Raw genomic sequence first — 27,896 nt, 5'->3', positions numbered from 1 at the left:
AATGCTTAAGGTAGGCTGTTTGGCAACGAGAACATAACATACTTTTTTTTTTTTTACACCATCTCAGTTTGAAAAGTGGTTGAGGAACTTCATTTCACACAATTCGTTTCTTGTCCATGCCAGCAAGTCCTGGTCTTGCTGCTACGGCAGGAATTGACGTAAACCGCTTAACGGTAGAAAAAGGGTTCGGGTATCCATGTGAACACGTGCCAGCAATGCTTCCTAAATGAAAAACGTAGAGTGTGGAGCAGCCCACTGGAAATGGTAGCGATACAGAGAACCTGTAACATGTTGTGAGAGCTTTGGGGCTGTGAGAGAGGGAAAGACATACTCTAAGGTATAAGCAATGTGCGGCAGAAACAAAATATTCACCCAGTCATGGTGTGCCGCTTATGATGGCATTAGGTTCCTAGCTGAAGTCCGGAAAGCAAATATTCCCTCAGAATACAGATTAGACAGATTACATCCAGTTTATTTATAAAAAGGTTTGTACAATTAAATTATATATATATTTAAAATTTTACACCCTCCTTCCTTCATTTGATTTCTAAGGAAATTGGTCCCTGTGGTTTTACACTGCTGTCTCTTTCGACTCGGGCAACTGCGGAGGCTTAAAGTTTGTCACTTCTTTGAATGTGATGCCTGGGGAAAAAAGAAAGAAAAAGAATTGCTTTCAACATTCAGAGGAATAATGACTCACATCCCTATTTCTTATTGTGAAGTACCACCAGACAGGGAAAATATCCCACCCCCATCATTGACAGTGTGAGAGCCTCTGATTTAGCTATAATTAATTATATGTTAATAACATCTATATCAGGCATAGGCAAACTCGGCCCTCCAGATGTTTTGAGACTACAATTCCCATCATCCCTGACCACTGGGCCTGTTAGCCAGGGAGTTGTAGTCCCAAAACATCTGGAGTGCCGAGTTTGCCTATGCCTGATCTATATCTTTATTATTACCTATAATATTATACACACACACACACACACACACACACACACACAAACAACCTATTATAGGTATTACAACAGGTCAGACTGGCTTGACGAATCAACAGCAGGAAAACCAAAACAATGCAAGAGGAAACATGACAATTGAGTGGAGAGCCATAACTCAAGCTGTCAAGCACAGACTTTGCAAATAGAAGATGCCAGATCCTATCTCAGGCATATCTTCCTAAAATTGCAGGAATTAGGGCTTAAGACAGGAAGCTGTTCTAATGGAAACTTTCTACAATGGCTTTCTACATTACGTCTGCCATTCTTAGGCCAGCGATGGAGAACCTGTGCCGCTCCAGATGTTACTGGATATTGTTGCCATCATCCTAACTATGGGTCATGCTGGCTAGAACTGATGGGGGTCAGAGTCCAATTGCACCTGATGTCCATAGATTCCCCATCCCTGGCCTAAGACCTGTTTCCCAAACGTGAGTCTCCAGCTGTTTTTGGACTACAGTTCCCATCATCCCTGACCACTGGTCCTGATAGCTAGGGATGATGGGAGTTGTAGTCCAAAAAAACGGCTGGAGCCCCAAGTTTGGGAAACAGTGAAGTAGGCAATATGTGGATTAGCAGTCTGATTTGTTGCACAATACAAATGTTGATAAATAGGTGATAAACATGGGGGAATGGGAGTAGAATGGAAAGGAAAACTATACAGAGCCAATGAGGGCTGGAGGGAGGAGGACACATATAGAAATTCACTGCATTGGATTTCTAAATTCACCTGAAGTATATTTTAATTATAAGCCTATTTGCACAAGAGCCCATAGATGTTTTCTGTCCTAGCCTGAAGATTGCCAAAATGTAACAAACGTACATTTCCACTCATCCAGGGGAAGATCCATGTTGTCAAAAGTGTCGTCGTATTTCTCTGCTTCGGTTTCTTCTTCAGGATCATGAATGGCTTCAAAGTAAGGATGCGCTAAAGCTTCTGCAGCCGTCACTCTCTTCTCTGCGTCTAACACCAGCATCTTCTCCAAAAGGTTCACAGCTGGATCAACAAAGGAGAGAGAAAGCACTAAGACCCAGCACGAAACGTAATGATTTTAATTTTCCAGCAGCAGGTCAGGTTTAAGAAAATAATGCCGAGCTTAACTATGCTAATGGATGATCATATAGATCAGGAGTGGCTTTTGCAGTTTCAGAGGCCACTCAGTTCCTTGGGATTGAAGCAAATTCATCCAGCTGCACTGGTTCCTGGTGGAGTACAGGGTCAGGTTTAAGGTGCTGGTTTCAACCTTTAAAGCCCTATATGGCCTAGGACCCTCATACTTACAGGACCGCCTCTCCTGGTTCGCCCTACAGAGGACCTTACGGTCCACAATCATACTTTGGAGGTCCTGGGCCTTAGGGAGCTTAGACTGGCCTCGACCAGGGCCAGAGCCTTTTCTGCTGTGGCCCCAGCCTGGTGGTCGCAAGAGACCAGGGCCCTGTGGGATCTGACATCTTTCCGCAGGGCCTGCAAGATGGAGCTGTTGCACCAGACCCAGTCTGACCCCCTTCCTTCTTCCCTCTTTCTATGGGACCCTGTATGTAAGTGGCCTCTTGGCTCCTCCTATTGGCCCACATGGGACCAGCACGGGTGGCCACGCATGGTGAACATTTAATATTCCTTACCCCTACGGTTGTGATTCATGGGTTCCCACCTGATTTGATTTTAAATGTGATTTTGAACTGTATTTTAATCAATCGTTTGATTTTGTGTTTTTAATGTATTATGTATTTGGTGTTAGCCGCCCTGAGCCCAGTCTTGTCCAGGGAGGGCGGGATATAAATAAAATTATTATTATCATCATTATTATTATTAGGTACGCCTAGAAAGAAGAGCTTATTCTTACAAATCACGAAAGTATGGACAGCATGAGGCCATTAGGGTAGGAAGAGGAAGGGATTGCTGAAACAACAAGAGGGATTTTGCAGCTTTGTTGGCTTTCTGGAATAATAATAATAATAATAATAATAATAATAATAATAATAATAATAATAATAATAATTATTATTATTATTTATTATTTATACCCCGCCCATCTGGCTGGGTTTCCCCAGCCACTCTGGGCGGCTTCCAACTGAATATTAAAAACAGTACAGAATCAAACATTAAAAACTTCCCTAAAGAGGGAATACTTGAGATAGCCATGTAATAAAAAGTATATGATATAAACTTGGCTTCACGTTATTTCTCTGAGTAGCTACTGGTGCAATATTACAATAAACCCAAAGAGATGAAGTATGGAAACTGTCACACAGCTTTTGAAAATATTTATTTCTGCCTTATTAATGAAACAGGGAGGCGGGTGGCGTTTAAACCACTGAGCCTAGGGCTTGCCGATCAGAAGGTTGGTGGTTCGAATCCCCGTGACGGGGTGAGCTCCCGTTGCTCTGTCCCAGCTCCTGCCAACCTAGTAGTTCAAAAGCACATCAAAGTGCAAGTAGATAAATGGGTACCGCTCCGGCGGGAAGGTAAATTGTGTTTCCGTGGAATGCTCTGGTTTTGCCAGAAGCGGCTTAAGTCATGCTGGCCACATGACCTGGAGAAACTGTCTGCGGACAAACGTCAGCTCCCTCGGCCAGTAAAGCGAGATGAGCGCCGCAACCCCAGAGTCGTTCGCAACTGGACTTAACTGTCAGGGGTCCTTTACCTTTTAATGAAACAGTAACCTTCTCTTACACCACACCTTGCTTAAAAGTTGGCCGTCCTAATGGGAGATGGATTAATTCAGGTGGGGATAAATATCTTGTACAGAGGAATTTTCAGATAGCAGCAAAATGATTGGAAAAGCTTGTTTGCAAATTACACTTAATCGTTCACTGCCATGCTATACCACACAGCTTCATTATTCGTGATGTACATCTATATTTACTTACCTAAAGGATTTGCATACTTCAAGATAGCAGCAAAGTCTTTTTTCTGCACTTTTGGAAGGCTTTTGATATAGTTTTTTGCCTTGAAAGAAGCCAAAACAGGATGTTAACATTTACAATAAAGAAATGGCATCAAATTTAGTCTGCCCCATTGGGTTTATTCTCAGTGCTATCCATGGAGTTCAAATTCAGTTGTGTCTCAGACTACTACATAATAATAAAAACGATCTTCCAAAACAAAGGTACAATGAAAATTACTATGAAAAAGCATATATGCCGTTCTCCCACCTGAACTGGTGCAATCCACATGACATTTCTGAATCTGCACTATGTCCTTAAGAAATCAGAGAAAGCAAGAGCTACTTACATCTTGACTTTGCAGTTTCTGAACAAAATCTTGAGTTGGTGTGCCTGTTACTTTCATTATTTCTGTGAGCTGGTCCAGGTCTGAATGCCAAAGTCAGGAGTCAAATCTTCAGTATGTATGTCAAAATAAAAAAGCATGTTGTAACAGATCCTTTTTTTCTTGCTATTAATACTGGAACATACAACACGTGTAAAAAGGAGAGGTGTTTTAGACGGTCTTGGCTTCTACATGCTAAAGTCTACTTGTCTCTTATACCTTCTCAAAACCACAGCTGGCTAAGGATGATCTCTGAATACCATTCAGAGATAGCAATGGGGAGGACACTTCATAGCTCAGCTTTGGACCTGACAGAAAAAATATGTTTGCACAAAGACTTGAATGAGATTATCACCCCTCTTTTATTGTCCATTCTGGGTTGTCCAACCACTGACACAGGGTCCTTTCTCTTGGCAGATCAAGATGAGCAGGTGACAGCAAAGGTTGCAAGCTCCACTATTTGACTATTGATTCAAAACCCTAAAATGTATTTTATAGAATTGACTTTTTATTTCTATTCTTTGTATATCGTATTGGTGTTTTATTGCTATGGCCAATGGCTGACACAAATAAAGATTCATTCATTCATTCATTCATTCATTCATTCATTCATTCATTCATTCATTCATGTTTCCACAAGCTTTTATAAGCCACATTAGAGCTCAGATAGTTTTATACTGGTGGCGCTGTGGGTAAAAGCCTCAGCGCCTAGGGCTTGCCGATCGAAAGGTCGGCGGTTCGAATCCCTGCGGCGGGGTGCGCTCCCGTTATTCGGTCCCAGTGCCTGCCAACCTAGCAGTTCGAAAGCACCCCCGGGTGCAAGTAGATAAATAGGGACCGCTTACAAGCGGGAAGGTAAACGGCGTTTCCGTGTGCGGCTCTGGTTCGCCAGAGCAGCGATGTCACGCTGGCCACGTGACCCGGAAGTGTCTTCGGACAGCGCTGGCCCCCAGCCTCTTGAGTGAGATGGGCGCACAACCCTAGAGTCTGGCAAGACTGGCCCGTACGGGCAGGGGTACCTTTACCTTTACCTTAGTTTTATACTTCTCTTTCAAAACTGGTTATAAGGACTTTCTGCAAGCTTTTGAGGGCAGCCTTCCTTAGCTTTAGCTGTCCCTGACTTTCAGTAATACTTGCTGAGCTTCTATGTAGTCCCACAGCAGGGAAGGAAGGGACAGATACGAAGTTGTAAAGCATAGCTGGCAACCAAGTATATATGATTAACTAAAAAACCAGCCCTGTGTGCCAGGGAGTCTTACAAATGTGAATTTCTACTTCCAATTAGTAATGCAAAGCAGCCGTGATGTACTATTAAGTTTCCCTCTTTGCAAATTTTGGCCAAAACACAAACTTTAAAAAAACCCCCAGACATTTGGAAGCAAGAAGCTCAAGGGATAATTATTTGTTTAAAGTGTTTCTGAACTCGCACACTTTTGACACCCAGATTCTTACATACTTCTACATCTTATTATTAATATTAATATTAATACAATAATAATAATAAATTTTTATTTATATCCCGCCCTCCCCAGCCAAGGCCGGGCTCAGGGCGGCTAGCAACAATAAAATAATACAACATTCTAAAATCATTTCATTAAAAAATTACTTCAAATCAAATTCATGGCAACCATTGGGCTAGAGTTCTGTGAAGATTGCCAAAGGAGGGAGTCAGGCTGTGCCCTGCCCAAAGGCCTGGTGGAATAGCTCTGTCTTGCAGGCCCTGCGGAAAGATGTCAAGTCCTGCAGGGCCCTAATCTCTTGTGACAGAGCGTTCCACCAGATCGGAGCCACAGCCAAAAAAGCCTTGGCTCTGGTTGAGACCAGCCTAACCTCTCTGTGGCCTGGGACCTCCAAGATGCCAAGTGTTCGCCGTGAAAGGATACGATCGTTGCCTTTGAAGAGCGGCCTTCCCGTGATCATCTCAGCCATGATGCAGCCCACTGACCAGATGTCAACTGAAATACAGAAAATGGTTACGTTGAATTGCTGTGCGAGACCTTTTAAGTTCAGCTTATGCCTGTGCTTTATGCAGAAAAACAAATCCTTTACGAGGCAGGGCACATAAAGTATTTTGGTTTGCAATTGCAAAATGTGCATTTGGTTTCTGCAAGAGGAGTAGCGCCTTGACGCAACCCAATGTGTGCTTTTGGGGGAGCTGTGGAGGACTGGATTACAAATGTTCCTTTTCTACTTTCAAGAGTGAGCAACTATGGACGAACGCAGCAAGTTGTGATTCTGAGTTGGGGCCATCCATTGTGTCATTAGGTTTTCATTTACCGTATTTTTCGCTCTATAAGACGCACCAGACCATAAGACGCACCTAGTTTTTGGAGGAGGAAAACAAGAAAAAAAATATCCTGAATATTCTGGCTTCTGGGATAGCTGCGCAGCGTGCATTTGCTCCATAAGACGCACACACATTTCCCCTTACTTTTTAGGAGGGAAAAAGTGAGTCTTATAGAGCAAAAAATACAGTATTTAATACACCTCACCATTTCTCTATGGAGCTCAAGGTCAGGGGTCAGCAAACTTTTTCAGCAGGGGGCCGGTCCACTGTCCCTCAAACCTTGGGGGGGGGGAGACTATATTTGGAAAAAAATATATGAACGAATTCCTATGCCCCACAAATAACCCAGAGATACATTTTAAATAAAAGGTCTCATTCTACTCATGTAAAAACACGCTGATTCCCGGACCGTCTGCGGGCCGGATTTAGAAGGCTATTAGCTGGATCCGGCCCCTGGACCTTAGTTTGCCTACCCCTGCTCTAGGTCAGCGGTTCTCAACCTGTGGGTCCCCAGATGTTGTTGGACTACAACTCCCATCATCGCTGAGTTCTGGCCTAGCTATCTAGGGGTGATGGGAGTTGTAGTTCAACAACATCTGGGGACCCACAGGTTGAGAAAGACTGCTCTAGGTGGTGTGGTTAGTTCTCTCCCTACCCCATTTTACCCAAGGGATCCTGCGAGGTGTGCTAGGTTGAGAGATGGTGACTGCCCACGTCACCCAGTGAGCTTCATGGCTGAATGACTACTTGAGAAAGGGCAGTACCTCTGCAGTAGAGAATCCATTCTGCATGCAGAATGACTCAAGTTCAGCATCTCTAGTTAGGGCTGAGAACCTCACCTGTCTGAAACCTTGGGGAGCCACTGCCAAGTTAGGGTAGAAGAGTTTGGATTTGATATCCTGCTTTGTCACTACCCGAAGGAGTCTCAAAGCGGCTAACATTCTCCTTTCCCTCCCTCCCTCACAACAAACACTCTGTGAGGTGAGTGGGGCTGAGAGACTTCAAAGAAGTGTGACTAGCCCAAGGTCACCCAGCAGCTGCATGTGGAGGAGCGGAGACGCGAACCCAGTTCCCCAGATTACGAGACTACCGCTCTTAACCACTACACCACACTGGCTCTCTGGGTAGAGACAATGTTGAGTTAAGACGTTCCAGCAATCTGACTTGGTATAAGTTCTTAACTGCTCTGATAAATAGTGCTTTAGGCAGTTCTGCACATGATGAAGTGCAGTTCTGCGGTGATGTCCAAACTTTTTTCAAAGAGGGCCAGATTTGATGAAGTGAACATGCGTGAGGGCCGGTCAAAGTTGTTGACCTTCTTTTAGGATTTTGCCCCAAAGTTGACCTTTTTAAAGGATTGCTCCCCCTCTAAAAATTATTGGGTTGAACTTACATTTACCTTAGGTTATGCCACACCCCCGGCCAACCAGATTGGTCGACCCAAGGAGTGACGCAGGGGAGAGCTCCGTGATGAGCCCGCAACACCATTTCCCTGGTGAAGAGAAATGGCTTTGGCAGAGCGTTGGCTCCTGGGCAGCGCAAGCCAAGCAGCAGGCACTCCGGGGCCGCAACAGATTCATTTCTCAGAACTGCTTGTGGGGGGTGAATTAAATCGACCAGCGGGCCAGATTTGGCCCCTGGGCCGGACTTTGGGCATGCCTGCTGTAGAGGGACTCATCAACCTGGGAAGGTAGCCCATCTAGGAGAAGGACAACTCTGACCGTAAACCTCTGCTGCCTTATGAGATATCTTCAGGAGAAGAAAAGGCTAAGGAGTAAAGACTACAAAAATCTGAAGTGGCGGCCCTAAAACGGTTGGATGGTGCCTTTGTACGCCTCTTTCCGGCAGCTCCTGCAGCCAGGTAGAGGTAAAGGTAAAGGGACCCCTGACCATTAGGTCCAGTCATGGCCGACTCTGGGGTTGTGGCGCTCATCTCGCTTTATTGGCCGAGGGAGCCGGCGTACAGCTTCCCGGTCATGTGGCCAGCATGACTAAGCTGCTTCTGGCGAACCAGAGCAGTGCATGGAAACACCGTTTACCTTCCCGCTTGAGCGGTACCTATTTATCTACTTGCACTTTGAAGTGCTTTCGAACTGCTAGGTTGGCAGGAGCAGGGACTGAGCAACGGGAGCTCACCCTGTTGCAGGGATTCGAACCGCCAACCTTTTGATCGCTGTGTTTGATCGCTGTGTTGCACCCCGGGGAGGTAACTTCAGTGCTGCTTTCGCAGTGGTTTGACTTCACCCTTGGAGGCACATTCCATTGTTTCTCGACACAAATCATAACAACTGTAGAGTTGGAAGGGACCATTTGGGGAGGGGTCTAGTTTAACCCTCTGCAATGCAGAAATCTTTTGCCCATGACCTTGAGATGAAGTGTCTCATGGTCTACTGACTCAGCTATCCCAGATGCGGATGCCAACAGCTGATTTATTGTGGAACGAGCATTCAAAGGCATCAAGTGACTTCAACAGAAGTGCGGTTGAGTAGGCAACCAATGGTTAGCACTCAAGAGAAAGGAAAAGGACTACAGCAGCGGTTCTCAACCTGTGGGTCCCCAGATGTTGTTGGACTACAACTCCCATCATCCCTAGCTAGCAAGGCCAGAGCTCAGGGATTATGGGAGTTGTAGTCCAACAACATCTGGGGACCCACAGGTTGAGAACCGCTGGACTACAGGAAAGGGTGGCCCAATACTGGAGGCAGAAACAGCTTAATAATAATAACAATGATGATGATGGTGGTGGTTTGGTCAAGCAGATGGCTATAGGAACAGGAGTATCTGCCAGTATCTGCAAGACTGTATCTATTGCCTGGGACTGAAGTTGTTCTAGGAAGTTAATAAGGACACTGAGACAATGAGAAGGCAGGCTGAAAGCCAGGCATACCCTGAGGTAGCTAGATTGCCATATGGCAATACCTTGGAACCCATGAATGGTAGAAAACGTTCCTTGATTTCCCAAGGGGAAGCTGGCATTGTTTCTCAAGACACCTGGAAGGCCTCCATGGAAGTTAACAGCTGCCCTCATTTTTGTTCCAGATATAAACAGACTGAGAATTGCAATTAACACAACAGAGATCAGGGGATCATGTACAAAGCAACAACCCTTGGTTGGTATTCCGTGAGACAAATATAAGCACAGGGTAGCTTTGTGTAATGATGCCACTAGAAGAGCTCAAGTTACAGTGTTAATCTGAGCACAAACACGACAATTACCTGTTTGTGTATAATGCATCCAGTTAAGTATAACTTCTGGGGCTCTGTACCATCTGGTAACCACGTAGCCAGTCATCTCGCTATCTGTATGCCTTGCTAGCCCAAAATCCAGAATCTGTTACAGAGGAACCAAAGACGCATTCAATTTGCAACTCCAAATTAGTCATAAACACATCGAAAACAGGGGTGGAAGAGAAGCAGAACGCGTCAAACCGATGTTCTAGCACTGCAATTGAAAAAATCACATTGGTAATAAACATGCAAAATTACACTCCTGATTGCCATTATAATGCTGGGGAGGAAACGGCGCTGTTGCGCTCTGTTAAGCGAGAAGAAAAATACTTTTCTTCTTCGCTAAGAGGTCTGGATCGAGGGCTCTGTCCCAGCATCTGTTTTCAAAGCCAGAATATATGAAGCGAAAGGAAAATTAATCACTTTGAATGATGGTTTAAAGACCTATGGGGCTAAGATTCATGCTATGATAATTGGGTTGAGAAATAAGGGGCAAAATTTCACCCTTTTCCTGCTGCAGCCCCTAGTACCACCATTTCAGAGGGGAGAAAACAGCAAAGACCTGATGAAGAGAGCACAGCAGAGGTTATATTTTCTGAGAATCCTCCGGAAAAACAATCTCTCAAAGGACCTGTTGATGGCATTTTACCATTGTACTGTGGATAGTGTATTAACTTATGGTCTGTGTGTGTGGTTTGGGAGCTGCACGGTCAGGGGAAAAACAATGCTGTCCAGGGTTGTAAAGACTGCAGAGAGAATAACTGGGTGCACTCTTCCCACCTTGGATCAAATCTACGCTTCCAGGTGCCATAAGAAAGCTGCAGAGATAGCGCAGGATAGTGCATACCCCGGAAATGATCTCTTTCAGCTTCTGCCTTTTAGAAGAAGGTACAGGGTTATAAAGACTAGGACTAGCCGCCTGAGAAACAGTTTCTATCCAAATGTGATTTTGGTTTTAAACGCAGTGTAAGGAGTCTCAATGGGAGTGTGTTGTATTTTTAAAATGGGGTATCAGAGTTTTTAGGGGGCTAACCAGGTTGGGATAGCAGGCTTGTTGGTTTTGAATGTCTTATGTAGACCCCCCCCCCAATTTCGTTGTTCTGTATGGGACAATGACAATAAAGAGTATCGTATCGTATTGTGGGATCCTGTGGAAAAGCCAGAATGTGGAAGGAAGGTGGTGCAGGGAGAATTAGTGGAGATCACCTCTCTTCCTCTCGCATTAAAAGATGTTGCCGATAGATCGCCATTGCTTACTTAGCACCAACTAGGCGAAGAAATGTTAGTCATGGGTCCCAGAAGTGGTGGCAAGATGCATTCTATACTTCTACTCTTAAGTCTCTTATTTTAAAAAGACCATACTCTGGGTGATGGGAACCATGCGTATCCACCAATATCTATGAGGTTGTGTGTAGGGATGATCGCGGAGTGGGGTCCAGAGGGAGCACACTCCCCACCCGCAGGCAGCCTCAGTCTGCCTGCACGTGTGACCTTGGGGTGCAGAGCACACACGCCCCTCACAGACAAAGCCATGCCTGTCTGAACACTGTTGCCTCTGTCTAACCTTTTGTGGTCTCAGTAGTCTGCAGTGCCCTGTCGGTAACCTTTGTCTCTGAGACCTTTTGTCTCCTTTGTAATACACTGTGCAAGGGGAAAATGACGCGGTGGAAACAGGTGCCAAAATAATTTTGTACCACCCCACAATCTCGGGACCGGAAGATGTGTAAAGGTCACAGCCCAAAATGTATCTGCCTGGTTTGCATATTTGTCTCAATAAAAGGCGGCTCCACAGGGTTGGCCGGCAGCTTGCATGCAGCTCACCTGTGCGCAGCTCACCTGTATTATCAACTCCTGCCTCATGTCTATCACTTCAGTTGTGTGTACATGCTTTCCCACTGCACCCAGTTCGATACTTATTTATGGAGGTTTGTGCTCACAGACACTATGGGATGGTCACCAGTGGTTGACAGCATCAGGCCATTAAGCACGCAAAGGAATCTTAAACACTGTTGCGCTCTCTGTTGCAAGAAGTCCCAGGGCAGGATCCTTTCATAACTTGCAGAGGCTACTTTAAAATAAAAGGATAGCAGTCTGAGGCTGTATATGCAATAAGCATCATTTTGCCTGGTGCTCTGCAAACTGTCGCTGAAGCACAGGCTGCAGTTAGTTGCAAGGATTTAAAACACAGTTACACCAGATCTGTGTAATATGATTACAAAGGCTGGCTGCAGTCACAAGCCCTTCAACCCTTCGGTTAAGAGACAGTAATTTTTCTACAGGGCTTACGCTTCACTCTTAAAATGTTTCAGGGTTAATAAGGTCTGCTTGTTTTGACAGCGGTGTTTTACACTACAGTTCTGTCACAGATAATAGGTCTGTGGAGCATTGCTGATTTCTTAGAAGATGGATGTGTGACAAAGCAAAGTCTCCTCTTGGGAACTGAACGGTGTTTTTAAAGCATGAACCGTCAATTACTCAAACTTCCTTGCACTAAAAAAATAAAATAAATCAATTTTGTAAATCTTAAGTTTCCTATCTCTCTGTCAGCTGTAGTCTATTTTTAGGTCAAAATCTGATGTTTTAACCTTGGGTGTCAAGCAGGAAGGTTCCTGCTGAAACAATTAATTTCACTATTTATTATTTTATTTATTATTTATTTATTTCATATTTTGCTAAGGTCTGATTTCATAGGATGGGGAACCACTTAACTGCTAAATCTACATAATGTCTTCTTCTTCTTTGGTGATCACTCATAGCTGAGTAAGATTGTCTTCCATAAACACAGTTTTAACAGTGGTTCCACAAGTGACTGTGGAGGTCAATTCTGGATCCACACATCCTTCCATAGTGGGGACATTGGTTTCCGGGTGGGAGTTGATCATGGTGAGGGTTTGCCAAGCATGCCTTCCTCTTAGCACATTTCTCCCTTTCGTCCTGAGTTTGAGTGTCTTCAAAACCCGTGACACCTTTGGTAAAGGCTGTTCTCCAATTGGAGCGTTTGCAGGCCAGTATTTCCCAGTTGTTTATACCACATTTATTTTAGATTTGCCTTGAGAGAGTGTTTGAACCTCTTTCGTTCACCACCAGCATTACGCTTTCCATTTTTAAGTTCGGAAGAGAGTAGTTGCTTTGGAAGACGATAATTGGGCATCCACACAACATGACCAGTCCAATGACGTTGATGTTGAAGAATCATTGCTTTGCCACTTGTGATCTCTGCTTCTTCCAGTACACTGGCATTAGTTTGCCTGTCTTCCCAACTTTACAGGCAACTCCCCAATGACACAGGTATATGTTCTGGTTCCCCCACTTGCTAAGTGAAAACCACCTAAGTAGAGAGCACCCTCTAAACATTCCTGCCAGTCTCTCTCCAATCCAAAAATAAATACAGTGGTACCTCGGGTTACATACGCTTCAGGTTACAGACTCCACTAACCCAGAAATAGTGATTCAGGTTAAGAACTTTGCTTCAGGGTGAGAACAGAAATTGTGCTCCGGCAGCGCGGCAGCAGCAGGAGGCCCCATTAGCTAAAGTGGTGCTTCAGGTTAAGAACAGTTTCAGGTTAAGTACGGACCTCCGCAACGAATTAAGTACTTAACCCGAGGTACCACTGTAAATACTTGTTCTTGTGCAGAGGAATGAGCTGCAATGGCCACGGCTATGCAAGTCGCCGGGGTCAAACTGCCTCAGCTCCCTCAGCAGGAGTGGCGACAATTTCACCCCGATGCCTCAGCAGGGCTGGGGCTGATGCATTTTGTTCTTCTCTCCATTTGCCGGGCACTGGTGGCGGAGGAACTCAAGAGCGGTAGTGATTTCATTCGCGATATACAGCTGGGTGAAGGCGACATTGTGGTCTGGCCGTCAAACCGGTCCCGGGCGATGTATCGATACGTCACCCAGGTCATTTCCATCCAGAAACAGCAACCACAGACTTAAGCACACATTCTTCGACGACAAATGCAAATTGAAAACAATCTCTCTCTCGCTGAATCTGACATCATTGCTAACCCTTCCCAAGTTTCGGCGCTGGCGACAGAGCCACTTGCAGTGAAACAACTGCTTTGTTTGAGAGAAATGCAGATGTCTACTTGGTTTTGATATCCTTGTTCACACTGAAAAGCACTTTCCCAAGGAATGGCATTTATCTAAAAGAGACTATTCATTATATGAAGGGGACCAGGGACGTTGTCTCTGCATACTAGTTTTTTTTTCCTGGCAACAGTAAGTGGTAATTCTAGTTCACAGAAGTGGTTTTGTGGTTGTTGTTTTTTGAACGATTGAATGATAAAAGGCAGCAATACTTAACACATCAGTCGGATCAAATCACTCTTTTCCCACTTCCCTTTTAACTTAAACCTATTATTTTATCGAGAAAGTTGCAATTACATAGTCAATGCCATTCTATTAATGCCACAACTCAGCAGTGTGCTTGGAAGGGTTTGATCGTCTTCAGGTTATGAGCTTGTTTTTTTTGCTGCTGCTGCAGCAGCTTCCCAGCGTTCAAATGCAAATATTTTTATACCCAACACTCCCTTTAGCTCTAATAGAATATAAAATGTAGCTCAGCAGTTCAAAGATCCAGGAACCAAGTGACTGCTGTTTGTGGCAAGGAGACAAGCAGGAGAGAGTAAGAGGAGAGATTTCCCATCCCCGCACCATCTACAGCAGGAGTTGGCAACGTGCGGCCCGTGGGCCGGATGCGGCACACAAAAACCATTTTACCAGTCCCCGAGCCGCCCACTTGGCAAGTCCCCCGAGCACTGCGCTAAACCGGAGCAGTGCAGTGTGGGGACTCGTCAAGCGGTGCCGAAAATTGTGCCTGCGCATATACCAGAAATTGTGTCTGCGCATGTCCAGATGCTGAAAATCGCTTCTGCGCAGGTGTGATTTTCGGTGTCACGCTGCGCCAGTCCGGCCCACGGATGATCTCTGTGGGATTGATTCGGCCCATGGCCGGTAAACCTTGCCGATCCCTGATCTACAGCTACCCACTCCCTGCTAGTCTTGCGCCAGCTGAGCTTTTCACCATTAGGCAAGCCAGTGCTAGCAGCTGAGAGCAGCTTTGACCTCTTTGACCTCTGCACCTGCAGCCAGTCTACATCTCCTGGCTGCAGCATCAGTTACAAAGCAGAGACAGGGCCAATGCTACAATTGTTTTAACTGTTTTAAATTTACATGGGGTTTGCATGTGTCCGGGAGGAGCTGGGGAGAGCCGTGGGGGCCCCAGTTGCAGTGATTCAGGAAGATTTGGTGTGAGAGGTGGGGCAGGCCGGGTAAGGGGCACATGGGACAAGCAGTTAGTGATTGTGCTGTGTGCCAGACCCTCTTCCAACCTAGGGAACTGCGCCTGTCCTATCAGCCAGCCCTCAGGGGTGCGGGTGGCGCTGTGGTCTAAACCACTGAGCCTCTTGGGCTTGTCGATTAGAAGGTCAGCGGTTTGAATCCCCACGACGGGGTGAGCTCCCATTGCTCTGTCCCAGCTCCTGCCAACCTAGCAGTTTGAAAGCATGCCAGTGCAAGTAGATAAATAGGTACCGCTGCAGCGGGAAGGTAAATGGCGTTTCCGTGCACTCTGGTTTCCATCACTGTGTTCCGTTGCACCAGAAGTGGTTTAGTCATGCTGGCCACATGACCCAGAAAGTTGTCCGAGGACAAAACCAGCTCCCTCAGCCTGAAAGCGAGATGAGCGCCGCAACCCCATAGTCGCCTTTGACTGGACTTAACTGTCCAGGAGTCCTTTACCGTTTATCAACCAGCCCTCAGGTCTGTGGCTGCCGTAGCTGAATGCCAAGTTGGCTCTGAGTAAGACTTGCCTTATCCATTATCTGATTATGAATGAGGAAGCCAATCTGGTCTGCATCACTGAGACCTGGGTAGGTGAGGAGGAAGTTGGTTTCACCCAGCTGTGTTCACTCAGTGCAGCATCAACATAGGAAGTGAAGTTGCTTTGGTCTCTCTTTCTCTCCCTCCAGGCTCTCTGTCCAGTTGGGAACATGTGTTCCTGGCCCTGGGCAACTGGGATGGATTAGGAATTCTGCTGATGTACCACCCATCTTGCTGCCTAGCAGTCTTCCTGCCTGAGCTGACACAGCCGGTCTCAAAGGCGATATTGAGGACTCCCCGACTGCTGGTTTTGGGAGGGCGTCAACAGCCACGCTGAGGTGATTGGCTCATGATCTTTTGCTGCAAGGGAAATAAACCCAACTGCATGCACAGAACGAGCAATTTTAGTTTTGGAAAGACAGTAAGAATGTTGAAGTAAGAGTGTTTCCAGTTGGTTCAAAAAAATATAGATTTTCTTCTTGGCACTTTAATTGACACTACCTCAACCCAGTAGCACTGCAATTCCTGCTTATTATTTCATGCAGCTTAGTAAAGTACCTCTGGCAAAGTTTATTCCACGCAAGCAAATGCTCAGCTCTGCATTCCTCTTATAAACAATGAACCTCGCAGCATCCAATAATTACCAATGAAACCCGTCGTGCATGGCCCTCTAAAAAAAGCAGCTAATTGCCTATGGTGCAAGCATGGTTAATAGCTTCGGAACACACCATGGTACAGTGGAACCTTTGCTTTTGAGCGTCTCAAAAGCTGAATGCTTTGGAACTCGGACACTGAAAACCTGGAAGTACAGTGGTGCCCCGCAAGATGGAAAACTCGCTAGACGAAAGAGTTTTCCGTTTGGGAGGTGCTTCGCAAAACGAATTTCCTATGGGCTTGCTTCGCAAGACGACAATGTCTTGCGAGTTCCTGCTGGTGTTTTTTCCTCCCCCACTTTTTCTAAGCCGCTAAGCTGCTTATCAGCTGATCCGATCAGCAGATAAGCCGCTAAAAGCGCTAATCCTTCAATGGGCTTGCTTCGCAAGACGAAAAAACCGCTAGACGAAGAGAATCACAGAACGGATTCTTTTCGTCTTGTGAGGCACCACTGTAATTGCTTCCATTTTTGAACGTGCCTCAGAAGTTGAACGGCTTCCGAGGCGTGTTTCTCAATTTTCGCCATTGAAATTGCTGACAGCCCTTTGCGCCTTGGTTGTCAAATGTTTTGGAAGTCAAATAGTCTTCTGGAACTGATTACGTTCAACAACCGAGGTTCCGCTATATTAAACTTCAAACGGTGGCTCAATACACTGGCTATATCAAACCTGTCAACTAGTTTCCTGGATGGGATGAAATGGGTAACCAGAGTTAAGCAACCTGTTTCTTGGCTTGCTTAACTCATTTCTGCCAACCCTTGTGAACTTATGACCCAAACACTGCCATTATTCTATAACTTCATAAGACATTCAAAGGAACTACCACAAAATAATTATATACAGTGGTACCTCGGGTTACAAACGCTTCAGGTTACAGACGCTTCAGGCTTCAGACTCCACTAACCCAGAAATAGTACCTCAGGTTAAGAACTTTGTTTCAGGATGAGAACAGAAATTGTGCTCTGGCAGCGGGAGGCCCCATTAGCTAAAGTGGTGCTTCAGGTTAAGAACAGTTTCAGCCTCCTTTTGAAAGGCTCCTATTACATTAGTTCCAAGGTCCTACTACCAAATCCCCCCACATCCATTTCTATATCTATACTTCTGTAAGCCCAAAGTGTTCAAATTTCTTACCTTCAGTTCACAGTCTTCGTTTACTGCTAGATTTCCAGGTTTTAAGTCCTACAAATATATTTAAAAACAAAGAAATCTGAGATGAAATTCTCTTCAGGAAGAACGCATTTAAAATAAAAATAAAAACCAGTACTTCTTTCAACGGAGGACATTGTTTAGGGCAGGGTGGGTGGGGAATGGGTGATTGGCCAGATAGGTGTGATAGACCTGTTGACAACTGTTAACGACTGCAGTTGGTCTTACAGGAAAAAGCAAGGGATGAGATGGCCAAAGATAGCTTTATCATGTATATTCCAGTTACAGATAGGTAGCCGTGTTGGTCTGCCATAGTCAAAATAAAAAAATTCCTTCCAGTAGCACCTTAAAGACCAACTAAGTTAGTTCTTGGTATGAGCTTTCGTGTGCATGCACACTTCTTCTGAAGGTGCTACTGGAAGGATTTTTTTTATCATGTATAATGAGATAAGAATCCAATGTCTCTATTCAGTTGCTGAATTACAACTTATTACCAAACTTAAAACCATGGAGACCTGGTCTGAATCACCCATTCCCACCACCCTTCTGAGTAATACCCCTCCCCACCCTCTCACTATATATAAGGTTCTGGTGACTTCTGTTTCAGTGTATCTGAAGAAGTTTGCATGCACAAGAAAGCTCATACCAAAAACAAACTTAGTTGGTCTCTAAGGTGCTACTGGACATTATTTATTTTTATTTATTTCTTGATTTCTGATAGTGTCAGAACTTGAAGTGGAAATTGTCACATATCCGGAAAACAGCCTTATCCTGTATCTAAGGTCAGGGCACATCAAACCTAGATCTAATCTAGGACTAATGCTATTTTAGGCCTGAAATGCCTAGGTTAATGACACAGGTTCAACTTAGGCACCTTTTATTTTATAATACAAGGCTGCACACTTATAATTTATTATAACACTTCCACTGAGCAAACCCAAGAAACCACCTACACACAGTGAGCTTTCCTGGTACTTAACAACAGGAATATCACTCCCCACATTGTGATACTTACTCTAAAATGGCAGTAATTTCTGATTTAGCTACAAAAGCTTGGCGTTTTAAATAGTATTTTAAGAACATACAGAAGAAGCCAAAACATATCAGATATCTACGGAACAAGCAATGCGTATTTTCCTAGTCATAGCAGATACCTGTTCCTAGGTCCTAATTATTAAAACCACGTAATAAAACAGTTACTCTTCTTTGTAGTTCTTTTTCTTCTTACCATCGATAGGATGAAAAATAGCATGTGAATATGTGTGAACCTTCCCCCCTCTAATGGATGTAACTGTCAAGGGGTTGGTTCTGGAATTAGCCATGCTTAGAGTAGACCCACTGAAAGCAGTGGAACTTAAGTTGCTCATGATTAGCTTAAGTCCCATGGATTTCAGTGGCTGCACTCTAAAGGCTGACTTGGGATGCAACCCATTAATTGTATTTTGTTCATCGGAAACAATCCTTTCATTTTAGCAGTTGCGGAACAGATTTTGTAATCAGGATCAAGGCAAACGTTAAGTTAACATTGCGCTGACCCACTAGGTGTTTGTTTCTTAAATCATTCTCATGCCTTTGGTTCTGTGAGAGAGCCATCTAAAACTACAGGACAGAAAAACAGCAACCCAGAAATGAGATTCTTTACTTACCCGATGAATTATGCCTGACGAGTGGATATACTGCAAAAAACAAAATTGCACTTTATTTATTGGACATTGATAAACATAGATCACACGGAAAAGGTTTGTGAAGCTATATGACTTTAAATTCTGATCAACGGAAACTAGAAACTACGACTGATTTTGCCTGCCAGTAAAGTTTACTTTATTAATCACATTTATATTTCATGACTCCTACAAGGAGCTCCAACATGATTTCTGCCCGCCAACCACGGTCTTCTCAAAGCTGTGAGTTGTTCAGTTTTGCAAATACATAAAAAAGTGTGAGTGAGCTACTTTATATAAACATGTTAAGTCATTTTATGAAACTGTAAGAATGTCATTGGCTGAGTTCACATGTAACACTCAGCCAAACCATGGCTTAGCATGAATGTGTGGTCTCCCGGGAAGAGACTCCAACTGCTCTGGTCCTGCTACACTAAACCAAGGTTTGACTTACCATGCTGTCCAAATAGAACAGGGACTATCATAAGAGGAAATGTTTTCAACGTATATAATTGTTATTGTGACTTTTAATATTGGATCAAATTGTTACTATTAACGTTTGATGTTTTGTTATTATTTTTATATGTGTTGGAAACCGCCCAGAGTGGCTGGGGCAACCCAGCCAGATGTGTGAGTATAAATATATTATTATTATTATTAATCTCAAAGATCAATCTGAAAGTGCATATAAGTGCATCAACCTAAGTATGCCTACATCTGTTCAGTAGCTAAACTGGCTGGAGGACGTGATGTCATTGCCCTGAGCTTTACAGAAGAAAAGCAGGATTTGCTAATTTATTGCATAAATTTAAGTTGTGTCAAGATCTAAGAAAAAGAGAGGGCTCAGGTTGATTTCTTCGTTTAATTATGTTTTCTTTTTCTACTTTTAATCACCCAAGGTTGCACAGCTTAATGCTACAAAATCACCCTTCCTACTTAATTACTATATAAATAATCTCATCCCTGAAATGCCACCCCCCTCCTTTTTCGCCCCCACCCCTGGGAATCGTCAATTCTGCACTGCGCTGATGATTCTGTTTTGTTATCTCAGCATAAAATCTCAGGAGGATACAGGTTAAATTTTGCCAACTGTGTAAAAAAAAAAGAGCATCTAAAAAATAAAAATTAACTACGATAAAACCAAGGTCATTGTATTTGGCAAGAGGACTACCAAGTCCAGTTGAACTCTAGACAGTCACACCCTAGAGCAAGTACCCAGATTTAAATATCTAGGATTATTTATTGATGGGAAGTCATCATGGAAACCCCATCTGGAAGCAATTCAGCTAATATCTGGCCATTCTACTGGACAGTTATATACGTTCTTCCATTCAAATAATGGGCAGCTAATCAACCCAGCTATTAAGACCTTTGCCTCTAAAATCATCATCCAAGTGCTCTATGGGCTTAGATATGGGGAACTGGTGTTAAATCTGAAATAGAGGTCCCACAAAATAAATTTATGAGGCAGATTTGGGGACCTCCCTGCGGGACACTGGCAGAGCTGAGTTCGGCCTCTCCTCGCTTGCAGCCAGAATTGATCAAGCCCAGGGGTGCCCAAACTTTTTTCAAAGAGGGCTAAATTTGATGAAGTGAACGTTGTTGAGCTTTTTTTAAAGAATGAAGTTGTGGAGCTTTCTTTAGGATTTGACACCAATAAATAAACTGCCACAGGGGCTGGGTAAAACCAGCCAGGGGGCCAAATTAGGCCCCTAAAATGGACTTTGGGCATGCCTGATTCTGATCTAGCCTATCTGAGATACTAGCGCAGGCTATATGCCTTCAATGATCATACTCTTACTAAGCTCTGCTGGTTAGAGCAACTAAGGCTGGGCACAAAAATGCCAAGAGAAGGTTAGGGCTTATAATCTTCAAATGGAGAACTACTTGTATAGTCAGTGTGCTGTAGTGGTCAAGAGCAGTAGACTCATAATCTGGTGAACTGGGTTCGCGTCTCCGCTCCTCCACATGCAGCTGCTGGGTGACCTTGGGCTAGTCACACTTCTCTGAAGTCTCTCAGCCTCACTCACCTCACAGTGTTTGTTGTGGGGGAGGAAGGGAAAGGAGATTGTTAGCTGCTTTGAGACTCCTTCAGGTAGTGATAAAGCCGGATATCAAATCCAAAACTCTTCTTCTTAGCCCTTAGCCCACGTGACCTTAGAAAATGGATTTTTGACCAGGATGCCAACCAAGCCAGAGCATCCATCATTGCCACCCATTACTCTACTTGGTACCCCCAAATTAAGAGCAATCACTCAAGGCCCCGTTGCCTTGAGACTCTGACCTTCCCACAACTACACAGGGCCTTTGTAGAACTAAGATTCCAACAGGATGCCCTCAGCATATTTAGAAGGGAGATAGCAGGGAATGCCCCATATGGATCGTATATATGGATGCAATCAGGTAGGAGACATTACACACTATCTGCTGATTTGCCCCCTGTATACAACGCCCAGAGGGATTTTTTTGTATCGCCAATTCTTAATTGGCTTCTAGGTCGATCCGCACAGGGAGTGAAAGTCGAACCCCTAGCAGATAAACATCTATATATTACACACCCGGGAGCCAAATTTCGCTGGCAGCCAAGAAGTTCCGTTCCAGCCATGTGAATGCACTCCAATCTCAATTTTTAATGCTGTAAATTTCTTTTCATGTTGTAAACTGATACAGGTTACGTTGTATGATTTTAGAGGAAAGCTTTCCTTTTATTCCCTGTCGCCTTCGGCTATATACAATAAAACTGATGGATGACCAAATGCTACAAAATCCGTCATCCTAGCTGTATGAAGCTCTAGAGAATACCTTTTGCGTGTCTTTACTTTTTCTCAGGCTGCCAGATTTACCATAGAGCAGAGCTTTTGTGGCTAAGACAGATGCTCCAAAGACAGAATTGAAGGAGGGGCCAGTCTTCTAGTCCCAGTGCTGTGAGAACACATGCCTTGCCCTCCACAAAGCCTTGCACAGCTAACTCCAAGTATGATATCTATTTGCCACAAACAGACGCTCTTCTTCTATATCAACACAGACAGGAAACCATGGCCTTCCAAATTAGCACTGTTTAAAAAGCCAATGGCTTCCTGGGACTATGCAAATAGGTTTGCTCCAACAGAGGAGCTCAAACCAACTTTGGTCCTCTCTTGGCTTTTTAAGCTCAAGCGTGTCATCCAAATTCTGGATCACGGTTAAGGTCTCTCCTCCTTCAGCACAGGACAAACCACGGCTACAGACCATGGCTGAGGAGATACCTTAACGAAGATCCCAAGTTCAGGTAACATGCTAAGCCAAACTTTACAAGTGAAGGCAACCACTGTTTCTCTCTCAGTGTAAAACAAGGGTTGGGGACTGAATCTGGCTGGTGGATTTTACTCCTGTAAAATTGGCAAAGCTATATCATAATAGTGATAATTTATGTTGGAAATGTAAAGAAAAAGAAGGTACTTTTTATCATATGTGGTGGACCTGCCCCAAGGTGGGAGAAGATTTATAATGAATTGAAAAAAATGTTGAAATATACATTTATTAAGAAACCAGAGGCCTTTCTTCTTGGAATAACAGGTTTGGAATTGCCCAAGAAAGATGTTAGACTGTTTTTGTATGCCACAACTGCAGCTAGAATTTCATTAGCTAAGAACTGGAAAACACAAAAAGTCCTAACAGTGGAGGAATGGCAGATGAAGATGATGGACTTTTCGGAGCTAACTGACCTGACTGGAAGAGTCCATGACCAGAAGGAGGAGGACTACCAGGAGGAAGAGATGAAATTCAAAGATTATTTAGTTAAATATGTTAAGATAATTTAACTGGAAAATTTTGCAAATACCAGATAGGCTTAGGATTTAAATATGTACTGTTAGAGAATAACATGTTTAAAGTTAAAATGAAAAGAAAGAAAGATGTTAAGTGATTAAGTTAATTTTATGAGAAAACTGGTTTTGGAAAACTGTTACAATGATATACACTGATATTCAGCCAGGGGGATTTGAGGAAGTCACTTAATAATGTTACTAAGATTGGATCAAGTACAATTAAGATGTATGTTTGTTTGTTTAAATTTTGGAAAATCAATAAAAAAATTTGAAAAAGAAAAAATCTGGCTGGCGGACTGGTGCTTTACCATCCCTACCCCCATGGGCCAAGTTTTGCAGGTGGTGGTAGGGAAACAGGCCTTTTCTGCAGTGGCTCCCCGATTGTGGAATACTCTCCCCAAAGAGGCTTGCCTGGCACCATCATTACATGTCTTTGGGTGCCAGGCAAAAACATTCCTCTTTACCTAGCCCTATGGCTATTAAATAATCTATGGCCTCGGAAAGTGTGGGAGAAGAGGACTGTTATTGTAACGACTATTTTATTATTAGGCTGTCTGTCAGTATGCTTTTTATTATGTTTGTATCATTGATGTTCTGTACTGTAATGTGTTTTTAATGTTGTACACCGCCCTGGGATCTCTTGATAAAGGGTGGTATATTAATTGAAATAATAGTAATAATAATAGTTGTTGTTGTTGTTGTTGTTGTTGTTGTTGTTGTTGTTGTTGTTGTTATTATTATTATTATTATTATTATTATTATTATTATTATTTATACCCCACCCATCTGGCTGGGTTTCCCCAGCCACTCTGGGCGGCTCCCAACTGAATATTAACAAGGATAATAAAAAGTGATAAAACATCAAACATTAAAAACTTCCCTAAATAGGGCTGCCTTCAGATGTCTTCTAAAAGTCAGATAGCTGCTTATTTCCTTGACATCTGATGGGAGGGCATTCCACAGGGCAGGCGCCACTACTGAGAAGGCCCTCTGCCTGGTTCCCTGTAACCTCACTTTTTGCAGTGAGGGAACCACCAGAAGCCCTCGGAGCTGGACGTCAGTATACTGGCTGAACGATGGGGGTGGAGACGCTCCTTCAGGTATACTTCAGGTAAATAACAACAGCAACAACAAACAACAACAATAAGAATAGTGCAGGCAACGACACAGGTCTTTGCAGGTGATGTTGATCAGCTGGTTGTCAAGTACTAGCAAAGCCCTTTGCCTTTGCAAATCCTACAGTGATTGTCAGCACAAGCACACCATGTATCACCTGAAAAGTGGCACCTGCATCTTTACCTGCGCCATACCTGACCTCATATACAATGGAAAGACTAAGCAGACCAGAGAAAAATACAATAAATGAGAGAGACTATCAGTGAGATTTTCTGTAACATACTTCTCTACCTGGATTATTTTTCGGGTTTTGCCTTACAGATGGCTGTCGATACACCTTGCAATTACTGCTCAGTGCCCCCCCCCATTCAGCTATGTCTATCTTAATCTTTATTTCCTCGAGGCTCTTGTCTGGGGCCTAGGCAAACCTATAAGGTTCTATTAAGGGTGTATGTCCCTAACATATCAAAGAGACCTTTTGTAGTGGCAGCAGCAGAAGAAAAATCTTATCACGGGCTCATGGAGTCATATAGCAGGAGAGAGTTGCAAAGGAAATACTTCTAAGTAATTGGAGAATCCTAATGGCCTAAGAAGAAACAGGAAAAAATAGGAATTTCCTGCCAGCAGCCAACTCCCTCTTCTGAGAAACAAATGCATTCCAATTAGGGTACACTTTCTCCTAAATATCCCTGTTATGCAGAACTAATAAAACACATCTGCACTCAGTGAATATACCCAGAGAAAGTTCTGTCTATAATCCTAAACGCATTTATTTGCGAGGAAGTTAATTCTACCTAAGCCCAGAAGCACTTATTTTTGAACAAACGTTTAGCTTGGACTTTTAAGAATTAGAGCTCGAAATCAACAAAATACAAGCCAATTTGAAACGAGTGAGGACTGCTTAGGCACCAATCCACAACTCTCTCATTGATTTGAAGGTGAATATTCTTAAGGAATCCAAGCTCTGTTTGCTTTACAGCCATGTTCAAACCAAGAACTGCACTTCGGAGCGAGAGTTGCGGGTTACTGCTGAAGCAAGCCTTACTCATTTCATTTCGAAGTAGTAGAGTCTCCTCAACTTCCCCAGAATTTTGCACAGTTAAGAAAGTTCACGTGGGAAAAAGATTCCTATTCCTCCCTTCCCCATTGACACCAAAACCTGAACAACATGGTACAGTGGTACCTCGGGTTAAGTACTTAATTCGTTCCGGAGGTCCGTTCTTAACCTGAAACTGTTCTTAACCTGAAGCACCACTTTAGCTAATGGGGCCTCCTGCTGCCGCCGCACCACTGCCACACGATTTCTGTTCTCATCCTGAAGCAAAGTTCTTAACCCGAGGTACTATTTCTGGGTTAGCGGAGTCTGTAACCTGAAGCTTATGTAACCTGAAGCGTACGCAACCCAAGGTACCACTGTATGGGGCGTATTAATGGGGACTGCTGGGGAAGGGGGAAATTGTTCAAAAATGGGCTTGGATCCTAAGGTAACTTAAATTGAAGGATGTACATGGAAGGAAAGTTTCTTGGGCGTTCCTCCCCACTGCAAACCATTCCACATTGTTCAGGCAAGGTCCCCAGCATCTCCAGGCATTGTAGAAGGATTCACTGGTAAAAACAAAAAGGTAAAGGACCCCTGGACGGTTAAGTACAGTCAAAGGTGACTATGGGGTTGCGGTGCTCATCTCGCTTTCAGGCCGAGGGAGCCATCATTTGTCCACAGACAGCTTTCCAGGTCCTGTGGCCAGCAGGACTAAACCGTTTCTGGCACAACGTGACAGAAACCAGAGCGCACGGAAACGCTGCTTACCTTCCTGTCGCAGTGGTACCTATTTATCTACTTGCACTGGTGTGCTTTCAAACTGCTGGGTTGGCAGGACTGGGACAGAGCAACGGGAGCTCACCCTGTCGCGGGGATTTGAACTGCTGACCTTGTGATTGGCAAGCCCAAGAGGCTCAGTGGCTTAGACCACAGCGCCACCTGCAAATGGGAAGGAGGCAATAGGGAACTTTCCTTCCATGCGCTTCCTTATCATAGGCTACAAGCCAATATGCATGAGATAAAAGTGCAGAGAAAACAATTCAACAGAGAGAGGCTATATTGCTTTGCTATTCTTACCAAGAACACAGGACCCGCATTTGGGACTCATTCACACAGAGAAGCAGCGATGTAAATTGCCGCTTTAAATGCTCTTGTTTTGTGCATTGTGGTTTGGGCTGTTTCCAGGAGGGGTATGCAAACTAGGCCTGAGATAAGAAGCAACTGCATGCAATCAAAAACAGCATGCGAGTTGATAAGCCTCCCGCAAAATCATGTCAAAACCGAAATGGACACACAGCATTTTGAGCTAAACAATAGCTCAAAGGTGAATCAAGGACAGTGTTAAGTGGGCTTTGTGTGATTGCTGCTCAGGCACAGAAATGCCCCTCAAGGTAGATAATCTCCTTACTGATTTCCCCCCAAGATAACTATGTTTGTTTAGGTTGAACACAAAACCAGACAACAGTTTGGACATTTAATGATGTGTGTGGAAAGCAAGGAACCAATGGCTACATTACAAGCTCACTATGCCTCCATGTGAAGTGGATTTAAAAAGTCACTGACGTGTAAATCTATACAGAAAACATCTGGATCAGTGAGAGTAGAATTGGAAGTAGCGTCTGTACAGGTCACGTTTCACAGCTCTGATGTGGTGCAAATATTCCCAATAAAACTAAACGCAGTACAAAAGTGTTTAAAGCTAGACGTTAAGAGTTAATGTCTCTTAGTTGGGAATTGCGTCCTGAGGACTTTTGTCTATTCTGTTAGTCACGAAAAGTAGAGGACCTTTATTTTTCTTTTCATTTGCAAGGTTGTTTGACATGTTTTGCACAACTGCACAATTATGTGCTTCTTCTACTCAATTTAGCACATTCTGCGTAGATCCAAGATACATTTAGAATTCAAATGGAGATAGCGACTAGACTTGTACTCGTAATCTACACCAAACAAGGAAACAAATATTTTGGTAAGAGACAGGCCACTATAGGGTTTTCATCAGAGGATGAATAACTTGCCCTATGAACAATGGAGGCAATCATTTCTATTGCAGGTAACTGAAGAAGTGTGCATGCACATGAAAGGTCATACCAATAACAAACTTAGTTGGTCTCTAAGGTGCTACTGGAAGGAATTTTTTTCGACTACGGCAGACCAACACGGCTACCTACCTGTAACTATTTCTATTGCAGGGTATAGAAGAATTGTGGCAACCAGACAAACTATTTATTTCCCCCTTCCTTATAGTGATTCCTTCGTCTCTGATGCCTCACTGAAACGGAAATGCTTAAAAAATATATATTCTAGGCTGCCTGAATAACTTTATCTTCTTGCTATGTGCTGCTTTTCTGCCTTCATTTCTTACTGAGATAATGGGCCGGTTCAGACAAACGTGAGAGACTCTGTGAGGCAGGGAAGCTCTCTGTCCAGTTGGGAACATGTGTTCCTGGCCCTGGGCAACTGGGATGGATTAGGGATTCTGCTGGTTTATTGCCCATCTTGCTGCCCAGCAGTCTTCCTGCCTGAGCTGGCACAGCTGGTCTTAGAGGCAGTATTGAGGACTCCCCGACTGCTGGTTTGGGGAGGGCTTCAACAGTCACGCTGAGGTCTGAAAGCGAGATGAGCGCCACAACCCCATAGTCTCCTTTGACTGGACTTAACCATCGAGGGGCCCTTTACCCTTTTAAATTAAATACAGGACTGCAGCCTAAATCTGGACTCAGAAGTACTAAGTTGGATTCAAGGTATTGTATATGCCAATAGTCCAACAAAACTAAGGGGTATATCTGTTCACAAGACACACTTTATTCTTAATCCCTCACTCTTGTCATTTCCTGCTAGCATTTCTCTTTGTTGTCTTTTTTACA

The 27,896-nt window shown here is 43.9% G+C and overlaps 1 protein-coding gene across 1 annotated transcript in view; it reads right to left on the bottom strand.

Moving 5' to 3' along the window:
- Positions 1-451: 451 nt before the first annotated feature.
- LOC308596552 (mitogen-activated protein kinase 12-like) overlaps positions 452-27,896 on the bottom strand; it is a 50,895-nt gene continuing 23,450 nt past the window's right edge. The window contains exons 5-12 of the mRNA XM_081211756.1: positions 19,057-19,086; positions 17,396-17,443; positions 9,776-9,890; positions 6,156-6,227; positions 4,237-4,316; positions 3,873-3,951; positions 1,825-1,998; positions 452-642 (exon numbers count right to left, since the gene is read on the bottom strand). Coding sequence (XP_081067882.1) covers positions 572-642; positions 1,825-1,998; positions 3,873-3,951; positions 4,237-4,316; positions 6,156-6,227; positions 9,776-9,890; positions 17,396-17,443; positions 19,057-19,086 — 669 coding nt within the window. The 3' untranslated portion in view covers positions 452-571. The remainder of the gene's footprint in view (positions 643-1,824; positions 1,999-3,872; positions 3,952-4,236; positions 4,317-6,155; positions 6,228-9,775; positions 9,891-17,395; positions 17,444-19,056; positions 19,087-27,896) is intronic.

Source organism: Podarcis bocagei (genome assembly GCF_964188305.1).
Source record: "Podarcis bocagei genome assembly, chromosome: 10".
Taxonomy (NCBI): Eukaryota; Metazoa; Chordata; class Lepidosauria; order Squamata; family Lacertidae; genus Podarcis; species Podarcis bocagei.
Note: the sequence above shows the minus strand (reverse complement) of the source record. Positions and strands in the feature narration are given on the sequence as shown.